Source organism: Geotrypetes seraphini, chromosome 5 (genome assembly GCF_902459505.1).
Source record: "Geotrypetes seraphini chromosome 5, aGeoSer1.1, whole genome shotgun sequence".
Lineage (NCBI taxonomy): Eukaryota > Metazoa > Chordata > Amphibia > Gymnophiona > Dermophiidae > Geotrypetes > Geotrypetes seraphini.
The window spans coordinates 106224956-106240211 of NC_047088.1; the positions used below are offsets into that span (position 1 = coordinate 106224956).

General features: G+C 42.1%; 1 protein-coding gene across 1 annotated transcript in view; it reads left to right on the plus strand.

The window, feature by feature from the left end:
* PRR14 (proline rich 14) overlaps positions 1-15256 on the plus strand; it is a 220754-nt gene that overhangs the window by 101636 nt on the left and 103862 nt on the right. Inside the window, exons 6-7 of the mRNA XM_033944931.1 lie at positions 7908-8835; positions 10151-10313. Coding sequence (XP_033800822.1) covers positions 7908-8835; positions 10151-10313 — 1091 coding nt within the window. The remainder of the gene's footprint in view (positions 1-7907; positions 8836-10150; positions 10314-15256) is intronic.

Here is a 15256-nt window from a genome sequence, read left to right on the forward strand (position 1 = left end):
ACTCTGCTTCTAACTTAAGCCTGCTGAGGATTTTCCATAAGTCTCTTGTGAGGAACTGTGTCAAAACTTTACTTGTCACGCAGTCAAAGAAATCAATCAGATTTGTTTGGCACAATTTTACTTTGGTAAAACCATGTCTCAGATCTTGTAACCCATTGGATTCCAAGAAATTCACTATCCTTGAGCAGCACCTACATTATTTTTACAACCACAGTCTGTTTAGATTGCATGTAAAAAAAAATAAATTGTAAATCATTTTCATTTCCTTTCATGTGGGTTTTGGAATTTTCCCTAGTAGATGGTTGAAATCCAGATCCTCCAAGGTAGCATTTTTAAGATGTAACCCATTCCACAGTCAGGACTTGAGAAGCAGACAGAGCATTGGAATCTTTAGGGATGAGGGATTCAGCAATAGCATTAGGAAGTACTTCTTCACAGAGCAGGTGGTAGATACCTAGAATGCCCTCGTGTGTATGTGTGATGGGGGTGGAGATGAAAATGATAATGGAGTTTTAAAAAATGCATGGGATAAACACAAAGGAATTCTGTATGGAAAAATAATAGAATCAAACAATCTTAACAGTGCTTAAATGACAATTCAAGTAATTGGGAAGCAAAGCCAGTGTCAGGCAGACTGATCATGGCTAGACAGTTTTGGATGGGCTAGAGTGGGGCTTTAGTTGGAAAACAAAGCCAGTGCTTGGCAGACTTCTATGGTCTGTGCCCTGAAAATGACAAGGACAAATCGAGATTAAGTATTCATATGTACAAGGAGAAGTAAAAAAAAATAAATAAATAAAAAAGTAGTTTTACAGTACAAACATTTTTTGAATGCACAAAAATTGCTGGGTGGTGATGCTAAAATGTGTTTAAAAATAATCTCATTCTAATCATCACATCGATGCAAAATTTTCCAGCTTACCCTCCCCTCCCCCCTTTTTTTACTAAGCTTCAGTAGAAGTTTCTACCACGGCCCGGGGCACCAAATGGTCAGATGCTCATAGGAATTCTATGAGTGTCAGAGCATTTAGCGCCCCAGGCTGTAGCAGAAGCCTCTATTGTGGCTTAGTAAAAGTGGGGGGGAGATAATTTGTTGTTGCTATCTACGTTTAAATTCCAGGTGGTTGCTGAGAAAACAGCGAAAAAACAAAACCTCTAGGTTTGTTTGTTTGTTTTTTTTGCCTCACGCTGTCATATCGTATCATACCTTATGCAATGAGTTTATCTTGTTGGGCAGACTGGATGGACCATGCAGGTGTTTATCTGCTGTCATCTTCTATGTTATATATTAGGAACTGGACAACATTCTGGGGAAAGGGGGTTCTGTTCTGAAAAGATGTGCTTTGCCTTTACCAGGAAAGAACTAGACTGTTGGCACTAATATTTCAAAAGGAGATAGAGCAGCTTTCAAACTAAAATGGGGTGGTGATGGAAAGCACATGGTTGCTCATGAGCATGTGGTTCAGATTGAGGTATCTTTTGAAGAATACTATCAAAATAGGGAAATAGGCATTCCATTATAAAGATTGCAATAAAGGCGAAAGAAAGCCAGGAGTCTTTAAGGGGGGAGTAAATTAAAGATTGCAAATTGTACCTGTAAGAAGTTCGTAGACACATACAAAAACACAGTTTGGAATATCTGTATAAATGCAAGAATTGTAAAAAAACATAAGATGAGAGCATTAAAAGTATATAGCATGGAAGGATGAGGAAGATATAAATATCTGAGAGACCTGGTTGAAGGAGGACTAATTATATCGCAATGATAGGGCAGGTCAAATTGGAGGGGGTGACACTGTGACCCTGATTCTATAAAAGACGCTACCGATCTAGGTACCTAACTTAATTTTTTTTAAATTGGCATTGATAATTGAAAGCGTTATTAAAAACCAGTTTAAAAAGAATTAGCCTGTAGGCACCTTAGGCGTCTACACTGAGGCGCCTATGCAAAAAGTAGGCATGGTTAGGGGGAGAGTTTGGGCATGGATTGAGTTAGGCACTGGCATATTAGACCAAGAAAACCCTGGTTTATTATACCAGTGCCTAACATGACGCCTACTATACTAAGTTGATTTAGGCGCCGCTAGACAATATTCTACAAATGGCGCCAAACTTTGATTGACATGCAGTAGTTGTCGCTTTGATTGGCGCCTACTAAGTTAGGTGATGGTTAATTGTATCTGGCCCTATATGTTAAAGAAAGAATTGAGTCTAACAAACCCCCCACACACACAATTCAGCAAGAAACAGGTAACATAGAAACATAGAAGATGACGGCAGAAAAGGGCTACAGCCCATCAAGTCTGCCCATTCTTCTTACCCATGGAATCCTTGTGGATAAAAATTCCATGTGTGAAGGAAAAGAGAATACCGGTGGGGGTTTACTACTGCCCACTAAGCCAGAATAAACAGATGACAACCTGTTAACAAATTAAGGGAACTAGCAAATTTGAGAACAGTACAGTAATGGGTAATTTCAATTACCAATGTAAAATTCAAAAAATGTGAAGTTGCAGGAATTTTCCAAACAGTACAAAAGCCAAAGCGGGGTATTTTTGATAGGATGTCTAAGTTTGGATGTATTGAGAGAGACCTCCAGAAAGCTAGTAGAGAAAATGTTCATTCTCAAAACAGCTAGACGTTAATTTTTATTTTTTTAGAATGACATATGTAGACATATTTGTCCTTAGCATGTCTATCTTTTTAGGCTGTTCTCAAAAATGAAAATGTCCACATGAAAAACGCACAAAAGCAAGCTTTTCAGATGTACCCAACTACCTTGTCCGAAAGGCTTGCCATCAGCTGATCGCGGCAGGGGAATCCTGATCATTTGAGCCGGTTTCCTGGAGTCATGTCGACTCAGCTAATCATGAACTGGCAGAGAGAATGCAATTTCTCCCTCACACCCACTCCCCAACACACGCAGAGCCGCCTAACCCTCCCCCCAACATCCCCATCCCCAGACATCACCCTGACATCACCGGACAGCAGCTGAGAACCCCCCACATCACCCGACATCGGCCAACACCCCGTATCTTCTGATGCAAAATCGGCAGGAGGGAAGCCCACTCCCTCCCGCCGATAGGGACGCCTCTTCAGAATGATGGCCCTTAGACCTCCCAGTGCATCTTGGAATGTAGTTGGAAGGGCCTAAGGCCCTGATTGGCTCTAAATGGAAAGCCTGCTGTAGGGGAGGGGGGGTTATAGGACTCTGAGAACAGCGGCTCTCTGTGGAGGTTGGCTGGGGGAGATCAGTGGGTGTGAGGGAGGGAGGGAGAGAGGAATCACATTCTCCTTGCCTGTTCAGCTGATCCTGGCATTGGAATCCATGATTAGCTGAGCTGGCAGGACCCCAGGAAACCTGCTCAATTGATTTGGATTCCCCTGCCGTGATCAGCTGATGGGAAGCCTGTTTTTTTCTCTCTTGGTGGTAGGAGGGGGTCATGGCCACTGGGAGAGTAAGGAGGGGGGTCACGCATTAAACCCTCCAGTGGTATCTTGTCAAATTTGGTCACCTTTGAGGCACTTAGACCTGTTTTACTTTCAACTAAGTCCCGGCAAGTAAGTTCCACCTAGGATGTCCTGGGAAAGCTTCGATTATTGCTTCAGAACATCCAGGTTTAAGCCCACTCATAACACACTTCCCAAAATGCCCATTTGAGCTCTGGATGCACAGCAATTTAGAAGTGCTGCTGAACGTCCAGAAAATTTGTTTTGATTATCGGTACTTGGACGTCCTTTCTATTAGGACATCCAAATGCCGACTTGGGCTGGTTTTTGTATGTTTCAAATTTTTGATTATGAGCCTCAATGGTTAATCCTGCTATAATTCACTTAGTACTGCAAAACTATGTTAAAAATTTACAAACTGGAACATAACATCACTGCTAAATGCCCCCTACAGAAGAAACACAACTAAGGGTTACAGCATTCTGAAATTTCTATATGCATTTAAGTATTTCATTTTATTTGACCTTAATAATGGAGAAAAAAGCACAATAGATGAAAAAACCTGCAGTATCTCCAAAACAGAAAAATAAGAGTTGCCATACTTAGAGAGACTGTATCCTGCCCAGTATCCTGTTTCCAGCAGTGGGCAACCCAGGTCCCAAGTACTTTGTAAGATCCCAAGGAGTAAAACAGATTGTATGCTGCTTATCCTAAGAATAAGCACTGGATTTTCCCAAGTCCATATTAATAATGTAATGATGGCTTATGGACTTTTAAGAAATTGTCCAAACCTTTTAAAATCCTGCTAAGGCTAACTGCTTTCACCACATTATTTGGCAACAAATTCCAGAATTTAATTACAGATTAAGTGAAGAAATATTTCTTCTGGTTTGTTTTAAATCTACTACTACTTAGCTTCATTGCATACCCCCTAGTTCTAGTATTTTTGGAAAGAATAAACAAGCGATTCATGTTGACCCATTCCACTCGACTAAGTATTTTATAGACCTCTATCATATCTCCCCTGAGTCATCTGTTTTCTAGGATGAAGAGCCCTAGCCTCTTCAGTCTGTCTTCATAGGGACGTTGTCCAATCCGTGTTATCATTTTTGTCAATACCTTTTCTAATTCCGCTATAACTTTTTTGAAATGCAACAACCAAAATTGCACACCATATTTGAGGTTCAGTCACTTCACGGAGCAGTACAAAGGCATTATTCTCATCTTTGTTTTCCATACCTTTGTTGATAATTCCTAATATTCTATTTACTTTCTTAGCCACCCTGCACACAAATGATTTGCATGCAAACTCACCATTCAATTGCTCAGTGAGTGATTGACACATGTGCAGTAGTGACGGGAAGCAGCCTCCTGTCATTGCTATTAGGGCTTCTGTATGTGTTTTTTTTAATGGAACAGATATGCGCGAGTTAAACACACACAACCTGTCCCATTTAAAAAAAAAGCCCCTTCTGCGCCATACCCTCCCACCCTGCACCGGCTCCCCGAGCCACCATCCACCCAACCTGCGGCGACAACACTCAACCATAGGCCCCTCCCCGGTGCATCTGAGCCAATCAGGGAGGTGTTTTCAATACCTTCTGCTCCCAACTTTTAAGGTACGGGGCAGGGGGGCCTGGCAGGAGGAAGTAGACATCCCTTCTGCCTTTTTTCGAGGGGGGGGAAGGGAGTGGGAATCCCTTCTGATATTTTATTTTAGGTTTAGGGGGACACCGCGTTTGTCCGGGGGGGGGGGGAGGGCGATTGTCGGGGGTTGTTGGGGAAAGCTGCCAGCGGTGGTGGGGGATTTTTTTTTCTTTTTTTTTAATGGGACATATTTTGTAGTACATTAAAAATATCTGTGCCATTGGAAAAAAAAAGAAAAACAATCAGGCAGACCAGTCGGTAACACAGTTACCGACAGGTCTAGAGCAATCAGGTTTTATGATTGATAAAACCTGATGCTAAATAGCCAAGTGATGTTTGTGCATCAATCGCTTGGCTATTTTGCATGGGGTTTTACTAATTTGCATGGATCGGATCGTTAAATAGGCGATTGAGGGGAAAAACACGCAGTTTTGTGCATTGAGGTATCTGATCCGATCTTGCATTGAGGTATCCAATCTGATCAGTCACTAAACTGGTCAAACCAGTCTAACGATGTTCGAGACACAATCGGAAAGTTTTGTGCATCCCCCGGTATATTTGGAAAGCAGGATGTCAATCTTCCCACATTAAGATCGGTGTGGCCATGTTGTCAGTAGCGGGTGCAAAACTTTAGAATTCTTTGCCAGGAATCTTGCATTTTTGCATATTACTTTTTACCCTAACCTATTGTATTTTCCCTTTTTGGTTGCACTTTTCTTTTACGATTGTAGTTCTCCCCCATTTTCCTATTGTTTGAAGTAGGTCTATACGTCTTATCAGTGCTTTATTATGACACTTGGATTTTATCCAGTATCCCCAGTTTTAATATGTTTTTATGTAAATTTTATATTGTACACCGCTTAGAAACCTGATTAAGCGGTTTAAAAAATCTTTTAATAAACGTGAAACTTGTACTGCTAGGATGAATTTTAAGAAAATGTTAAAAACCCAATTGTTTGTTAATGCTTTCTTGTGTTGAGATTTTATATTAGAATGGAGATGAAAATGTCTTCTCTGACTGCTGACTGCTTTTTAAAGTATGGTAATTTGTAATATTTGAAATGTGTATGTTTTGTTTAACATTTTATGCTTGTTATTATATAAACCATATAGGTAATATACGGTATATACATTTTTAAATAAACACCTAGATCCTTTTCTTGGATGGTGATTTCTAATGTGGAACCTTGCATCACATAGCTATAGTTTGTGTTCTTCCTTCCCATTTGCATCACTTTGTACTTGTTCACATTAAATGTCATCTGCAATTTGGATGCCTAGTCTCGCAAGTGCCTCTTTCAATTTTTTACAATTTTCTTCCTATTTAACAACTTTCTTTCTATTTAACTACTTTGTGTCATCAGCAAATTTAATTATCTCACTATTTATTGTATTTCTAGATCATTGATAAATATGTTAAAAAGCAGTGTTTCCAGAACAGACCCCTGGGGAATCCCATTATTTACTATCCAAAACATCCCTTCTTGAAAATGGATGCTAAACTCTAAACAGGAAGGATTGTAAAAATATGTTGAAGAGGGGGAAAAGGCCTCAAACTCCGACCTGCCGCAATCACTTTTAATGCAGACAGATACAAAAGTAGGAGATACCTCATTAGCATAAATAAACCTCCTCCCAAATTTCAAATACCCCTTTAAATGAGTCTTTTAAAATGAATTTCAAACAAACAAATCCAACACTCCCACAAAAGCTTTAAAATTAACTTATCTTGGATTTTGAAACTCTCAATAGATGTCATACTTGTGGAGTGCAGCCAAAGCCTCTCAATATAAATATCGTTCTCAAAGCTTGGTCAGTGCAATCATGTAGAAAACTGGAGGGGATGGTTGTACCTGCCTCTCCCCTCCAAACACTGATTTTACTTGGAGGTTAGGTGACAGGGACACAAAGCTAAAAGTATGAAAATCCACATACTCTACAATCCCTCAGAATTAGAGGGGTTTTATAGTTTTTAGCAGGCCATTTACTGTATTCAAATATAAACCTAGATTTTTGGGACAAAAAATGGTTCAAAAATGGGGGTCTCGGTTTATATTTGAGTCCTCCCCCTCTCAGATCCTTCACAGGCCTCTCCCCAGGAGTGGAGTAGTAGCCTAGTGGTTAGAGCAGCTGGCTCAACACCCTGAGGTTGTGAATTCAATTCCCACTGCAGCTCCCTTGTGTCTTTGGGCAAGTCACTTAACACTTCATTGCCTCATTTATAAAATAAGTACCTGTCTAAAATATGTAAACTACTTTAATTATAAATACACACAGAAAAAGCAATATATCAAGTCCCATCCCCTTTACATTTACCCTACCTTAAACTCTGCTGGTCCAGTGATGAGCCAGGGCAAGAGCAATCCTCTTATGCTCCTGCCGTATTCAGTCTTACTACTCAAAATGGCTGGCATAAGTTCCCACAGTAACCTCGCAAGACTGCCCCGAGTTTGGCTTAGATTTGACTCGAACTTTTTTCCCCTTTTTGTTTTTTTTGGGGTGGGGAAGAAGGTTACATGGGCTTATATTCGGATGGGTTTATATTTGAGTGTATATATGGTAATTTCAATTTGCACCAACTCAGTTCTCTGAGATAAAGACACAGTGGAAGCAGGTGGGAAAAGAGCCCTATTACTTCCATATCATCTTCAGGGATTTCATCTTGTATAGTGCTGTGTAGCTGAGAGACTTCTTTATTATCTTAAGACCTAAGCTAGGTCTAAAACAGAGGGGAAGAATTGGGTAGAAGTAACATAGGGTAAGAAATTTTTTCCTCAGCCTTTTAACCTCTGTCTTCTTGACTTTACCAGAATCTTCCAGCATTAAGAGAGCAACACCTGAGCTTCAACTCCTGACTCCACCAGTGGGAGACAGTTCATCCCAGGAAACAGGAAGCAAGTGTCACCAAGGCTGGCGTATTGGTCCCCTATTCCACAGCATGCGCTGCAAGTTGGAGACCTTTGCTGAAATCCTGCTTACTCCTGTCAAAAACAAGTGGGCCCTGTCTGATTCTACCAATGACCTCACACATTCTGACTCTCTACTACCTACTGCCTCAGGGGCCATTTCCTCACCTCTGAGGGAAGTCAAATTATGCACTGAGAGAGAGGGGACAGTAGTTCTCCAAGACGAAGTGATTGTTCAGGATCCTCTTCCAGGAGCTCAAGTCATAACCGCTCAGCCAGGCATGAATATTGAAGTTAAAATTGCCATCTCTGAGCCCCAGGCATCATCATCATCTTCCCCACCTTGTTCCATCCAAGAATTTCCCTTACTCCTTCACCGCAGGAGGAGGAGGAGGGAGAGTGGGGAGGTCAGCTGCCGACCCCCCATCCGCCAATGGAGGTCACAGAGCTCCTGGCAAGATTGCAGCTTCGTGGATAAAGAAAAAGAGCCTACAAGTGACCCACAACCCTTGCTATTCCAGCCCCGCCTAGGCCGTAGCTACTCCTGCCCCAATTTCCCCTCTGTAGCCTCTTCTCCCACTTCCTTTTTGTTTGCAGGCTCCCTCCGCCCCTCTCAGTCCAGTCGGCAGCGGCGGCACACGATATGCAGTATGGAGGTGAGCCGGGAGTTTAGGCATAACACATTTACTTTGCCTTGCCTGAAGAAGGAAGTCTTTCCCTTTTCCACTGGTGGAACCCCCCGTCTGCAACACTGCTCCCTCAGCCCTATTATGAGCCTGCCCTGCTCTGAACCTTCACCTGTGGAACCTAGCTTGGACCATGTGCTATCCAGGTAACTCTTTCTGCATGCCTTTTTTGTTTATGGTGGTGGGTTTATAGGTCTGATTGTCTACTGATGTGAGTCTGTATGGATGTCTTTCAGTAAATACCTGCATCTGAAAGCATGTTTCTACCCCTCTGTTAGTTTGTATATATCTGTTTCTATGTCTATTTTTTTCTTTTGCTATATCTCCATTTTGGTGGTGTCTGCCTGCATATATCTGTGTGTTTGTGTCCCGTTCTGTGTATCTTTGAATGCCACTCTGCTGATCTGTCCCTTTGTTGTCTTCCTAATGTCTGTGTCACTGTCATGCTTCAGTACTCCATCTGTGAAGATGGAGTTAATAAGGGAGTAAAATGATCTAATAAAAACTGAGTTTTCAAAACTTAAATTGGAATGGAGCAGAAGTGTACAGTAAAAAAAAACTGCGTGGGGATGGAAGAAGTTACTATGGGATTCTCATAGGGATGGAAGAAGTTGCCCATGGGAGATGGGGATGGAAGAAGTTGCCCATGGGAGTGTAGTCAAAATCTGTTGACTGTATAATGAGACTTGCAATGCACTGAGAGAGGCAATTGGAACACCAGAATAGTCTTGAAAGGTAGGGAGAGAGGGAGCACTAAAATGAGGCTTAGAATACTCATTGTTTACCATTTGAAAAACCACAGGAGGTTATTGGGGTTGGGAGGAAATAGAGGACTGTCAGCAAGTAAATAATAGTGTTGATTCCTGTGGGCACGGGTGGGGATGGAGATTAATTGTGGGGATGGAATCGATCTTAGCAGGTATGGGTGAGATTCCATTGGAGATGGGTGGAATTTCTGTCCCTGTGCAACTTTCTAGTATACTGCTTTAGATAGACAGTAGAGAGAGGGGTTAGGGAAGTTAGAACAGATGCTCCAGCTTCAGAAATCACCATGATATGGTCAAACGTTTACCACAGCAATATCTTCCAGGGAACTGGTAATATACAGTAGACTCCAAAGAATTTGACTTTTTTTATTTTTATTTTTTGCAAATATCACATAATGAAGAAAGTGAAAATATTGATAGAGAGTAAAGGTTATCACAGTAGTTAAGACCAATGTCTTTATATTGGTCCTGGATTGTTTGTTTGTTTGTTTAGGATAATTGTTTATAGTAATTGTTTCATATTAAAGTTCATAGCAGCATGCAATTAGTAAAGACTATAAATTACATAAATAATGAATGGTAATCTTTAAGGTTGTTTGCTTATATCACAGTGATAGTACTTGGTGATTGCATAATTCTGTAGAAGCAGCAGGAGCATCTGACACTGCTCCTTTATTCTTGTTTTCTGATATAGGGTCAGTTCTCTGCACCAAGTGACACCCCACAGAGGATCCCAGACCTGGGCTGCTCTTGACCACATGCAACCAGGCCCCTCGAAGTCTGAGCCACTTACAAATGAGGGGCAGCTGAGCCTACAACTTCTAGAAGAGTCATCGCTGTCTGACTCTGAAATTAAGGTATGGACTTGCTGACAAGAGATCCAGTGAGAAAGCAGGAGGAGAAAGATTGGCCTCAGAAAGCCCTGCAAGGAAAAGGCAAGGGCAAGGTTGTGTCCTAGAGAACTTGAGATAGCTATGCAGCTTTTGTATTCCTCCTTAATAGGGATAATTTTATAAGGAACTTGAACATGTAAAACAGCTGTTGATATTTTCATTGAATGTCAATGGCCTTAATCATCAAATAAAAAGGAAGAAAATGCTAGCTTTCCTAAAGCAGCAAAACGCTGATTTATATTTTATTCAGGAGACGCACCTGTCAATGATAGAGTCAAGAACACTCGAAGGGGGTTGGGTTCGCCAAAATCTTTTTGCCCCTGCAGTTGGCAAGAAAGCTGGGGTTGCCATATTAATAAATAAAAATGTACAGCTAATTTTTAGATGATTGATTCGGATCCTTTGGGTAGGTGGGTACATGTAAAAATGAGCATGGAATTGTTCAATGTGTATGCCCCAAATACGAATCAAATGGAATTTTTTTAAGAATCTACAACAATTATTACTCCCACTGGCTACTTCTAATTTAATAGTGGCTGGAGATTTCAATGCTGTAATGGATCCATTAATGGATAAAAAACCAAGTAAAATTATGAAGTCACTAGGGTTAGATAATTTGGCACAATCTTGTAATTTAATAGATGTATGTTCACAGGTCCATAATTCTTTTTCTAGAATTGATTATATTTTTGTCTCGAATCAAATAGTTCAGAAAGTGACAAAAGCTTCCATAGATACTATCATTTTTTCTGATCATGGCGGTGTATGGATTGAGTTACAATCTGATCAGCAAGATTATTGTAAGTCTGTTTGGAAATTTGATAATACTTTGATTGCGGATTCAAATTTCCTTGAAGAATTTAAATTAAAAATAATTGAATTTTTCCAACTTAATACCTCAGAAGATATTAACATAGAAATGTTATGGGATGCATTTAATGCTACCATGAGAGGTAATATTATTTCATATTCAGCATATATTAGAAAACAACTAAAAAATCAATTTTATAATTTGGGAAAAGAAATTAAACATTTGGAAAGTAAATTAGTTGATAAATGGGAGCAAAATACATTACAGGCTTTATTAAAAGCAAAAGGCAAATATAATGAGATATCTTCTAAATTTGTAAGGAAAGATTTGTTTTCCCAACAAACTCAGTATTATGGAAACTCAAATAAGGTGGGAAGATTATTGGCAAATTACCTTAAAGCAAAGAAAAGAAGAACAAAAATTATTGCAATAAAGGATGAAAATGGAGAAACGCATACTAAAATTGAAAATATTTTAAAACAATTTCTACATTTTTATAAAAACCTATATTTCTTCTGAGCCTTATGGTGATAGGGAAAAAGATGATTTAGAATTTTTGAATCTAATTATTGGACCAAAGGTTCCTGAACATATAAAAGGAAGTTTAGAGGAACCTATATCACTAAAAGAATTAGAGGCAGCATTGAAGTCTCTTAGAGTTGGATCCGCTCCAGATGGTGATGGTTATACAGTAGAGTTTTATAATCATTTCAAAGTACCCTTTTACCTTATTTATTAAATTTATATCAGTTTCAACTGACTAAAGGTTGCATTACAGGTACTATGGCAGAATCATTAACAATTGTTTTGCCAAAGCCAAACAAAGATCCCACTTTGGTTTCAAACTACAGGCCTATCTCGTTAATCAATGTTGATGGAAAACTTTTAGCTAAGATATTAGCTTTACGATTGGCTAAGGCTCTCCCTTTTATTATTGATATGCACCAAACAGGATTTGTTGCTAACAATACTAGATTGGCTTTTCATACTCTAAATTTAACAAAAAATATGAATGATCCGGCTTTCTCGGTCTCTTTGGATGCGGAGAAAGCCTTTGATCGAGTTGAATGGACTTTCATGTATCAGGCATTAGATTGGTTTGGTATAGGTTCAGGATTCATACAAATGATTCGGACGTTGTATAACTCCCCTGCTGCAAGATTATACATTAACTAGTCTTATAGCCCGTTACATTAATGGGTGCTAGAATATATGTGTGTGTTTCTGTCTTTATTTCTTTCTCTCTCTCTCCTTAGCCGCTTTCTGTATTTCTGTCTTTCTTTTTCCTTGGCTGTCCACTACCATCCCGCACCCCTCCTGACGCGACTCCCGCTGTCTTTCTTTCTGTCTGTCCCTGGCCCCCTTTGTCTGTTTTTCTTTCTGTATATCTCCTTGCCCCTGTGTCTTTCTTCTTTTCTTTCCGTCTCCCTTCCTCCCTCTGTCTGTCTGTCTGAAGCAGCATTCCCTCCCCCTCCATTTCCCTCCCCCCATACCAGTTCCCTGTGCACCTGCCCCTGTGTCTTTCTTCTTGTCTTTCTGTCTCCCTTCCTCCCTCTGTCTGTCTGTCCAAAGCAGCATTCCCTCCTCCTCCATTTCCCTCCCCCCACACCAGTTCCCTGTGCACCTGCCCCTGTGTCTTTCTTCTTGTCTTTCTGTCTCCCTTCCTCCCTCTGTCTATCTGTGCAAAGCAGCATTCCCTCCCCCTTCCATTTCCCTCCCCCCACACCAGTTCCCTGTTCAGCAGCATTAGCGTTTCCTCTACCCCCTTTCTCTTCCCACAGTGGCGACTACAAACGCGGGCCCGAGTCCTTTGCCGCCCCCCCCTTCCCTTCCCTTCCCTTGGGCCAGACTACACATGGCGATTCAAGTAGCGTGTGCCGCAGTCTTCACACCCTGCTTCGGGTCCTTCTACTGCCCTGATTTACTCTGGCACGTCCAGAGCAAATCAGGGCAGTAGAAGGGCCTGAAGCAGCGTGTGAAGACTGTTGCACACGCTGCTTAAATCACCAGTCGGGCCCGCGAGAAGGGAAGGGGGAGGCGGCAAATGACTCGGGTCCCGCCAGCGGAAAGTTGCTGGACTCTGCAGGCCTCCCCACCCCACCATCCTAACGTCAAACTGATACCTGATGCCGCCCACCACCACCACCACTTCCGCAGCTCGCTCGCGCTTCGGCTGGTAGGGCCGTATTGTGAGGTGGAGAGCAGGGAAGCTTTTGTGATGCGCGAACACACGGCGCGAGTGCGCATGTCTTTCAACAGGGAGCAGAACAGAGCGTAAGCCACGCATGCGCACTTCCTATGTGTCGCTACAGCTCACGGAAAACCGGCGCACACATAGGAAGTGCGCATGCGCGGCCTAGCGTTTTATTATATTAGATAACAATTTATCAGAGCGCTTTAATTTGCAGAGGGGGGTTAGGCAAGATTGTCCCTTATCTCCTTTGCTTTTTTATATTGTTTTAGAACCCTTGTTATAAGCCATTCAACAAGCAAAGGGGATACAGGGTATTCCACGGGCAGATTGGGAATATAAAATCTCTGCTTATGCAGATGATATACTGCTTTATTTGATGAATCCTGAAACTACCATTCCATGCTTACTTGAATTGATAGAGAAATTTGGAAAGTTTTCAGGATATAAGATAAATTGGAGCAAGTCAGAAATTCTTCCACTTAATGTGCATTGTACTAAAGGATTATTTGATTCATTCTCATTTGTATGGAAAGAAGATGGAATAAAATATTTAGGTACTAGAATAAAAAACACACTAGAAGATACAGTCAAGGAAAATGAAAAATTGTTATTAAAAAAAGTAACAGAAATGTGCGAGCAATGGAATCCTCTACATCTTTCTTGGTGGGGGAAAGTCCAAACTATTAAAATGATGATATTGCCTGTGGTTTGTTATCAAATGAGTATGATACCAGTTTTTATCCCAGGACAAGCAGGCAGCATATTCTTAATGTATGGGTGACATCACCGACGGAACTCCGGTACGGACACTTTTAACTAGAAAGTTCTAGTTGACCGCACCGCGCATGCGCGGGTGCCTTCCCGCTCAACGGAGGAGAGCGTGGTCCCCAGTTTCTTCGTTTCCGCGGAGCGAAGAAGACGCATGTGCTTTCAACGGCTGTTGAAATCTCCTTCCTTGCCTTCCCGCTCGCGTATTTTCTTTTCTTTTACTTTTCCCTTCGGGTTTTTTTTTGTTTCGTTCAAAAACAAAAACATTATTAATTAGTTTTTTTTCCTTATTTTTCTGGCCGGCCCCGGCGGGGCCTGTTGCCAACATACAGGCCTCCGGGTTTGATTTTGCGGAGGCCGTATTTCCATTCATGCCCCCTCAGCCGGGCTTTAAGAAGTGCCAGCGGTGTGCACGCCCGATCTCTCTCACTGACCCACACAATTGGTGTTTACAGTGCCTGGGTCCAGAGCATCGGGCTGACACCTGCACCCGCTGTGCCACTCTTAAAAAACGTACATTAAAAAATCGGCAGATCCAGCAGAATATTCTTTTCGGTACCGGTTCTGCCATGGAATCTGCCACACCATCGACAGCGCCACCGAAGTCGGCACCGACTACATCGACACTGCCTGATCCTTCCTCGGGGTCGATAGCGCCAGGTAAGCCGGCTAAGAAGCCTTCCACTTCCCTTGAGTGCCCTCCTGCCACAACGGCGACGCCGGTCCTCCCGGCATCGCGCCGACCCCGCAAACGCTCCGCCCCGATATCGGTGAGTGCCTCGTCATCGGCCTCCTCATCGCCGGGGCGTGAAGCGGCACCTATGGTACCGAAAAAGAAAAAAGCAGTACCGGTGCCTCCTCTGGACGACCGCATAGCGGCCATACTCCAAACCCAATTGCAGGAGCAACTACAGCAACAGCTCCAACATCTGTTGCCGGCAATGTTGGCCCCGCTACTTCCGGTACCGGACCGGCCCGAGCATCGCTCCATACCACCGGAGTCCACTCCATCGGTGCCATTGAACACATCCATGCCGGTACTCTCGGCAGAACCCATTAATCCTCTCATTCAACTACGATCTGACGCCGATCCTCCCCGACATCGGGAACGGCACCAGGCTCCCCGAGACCAGG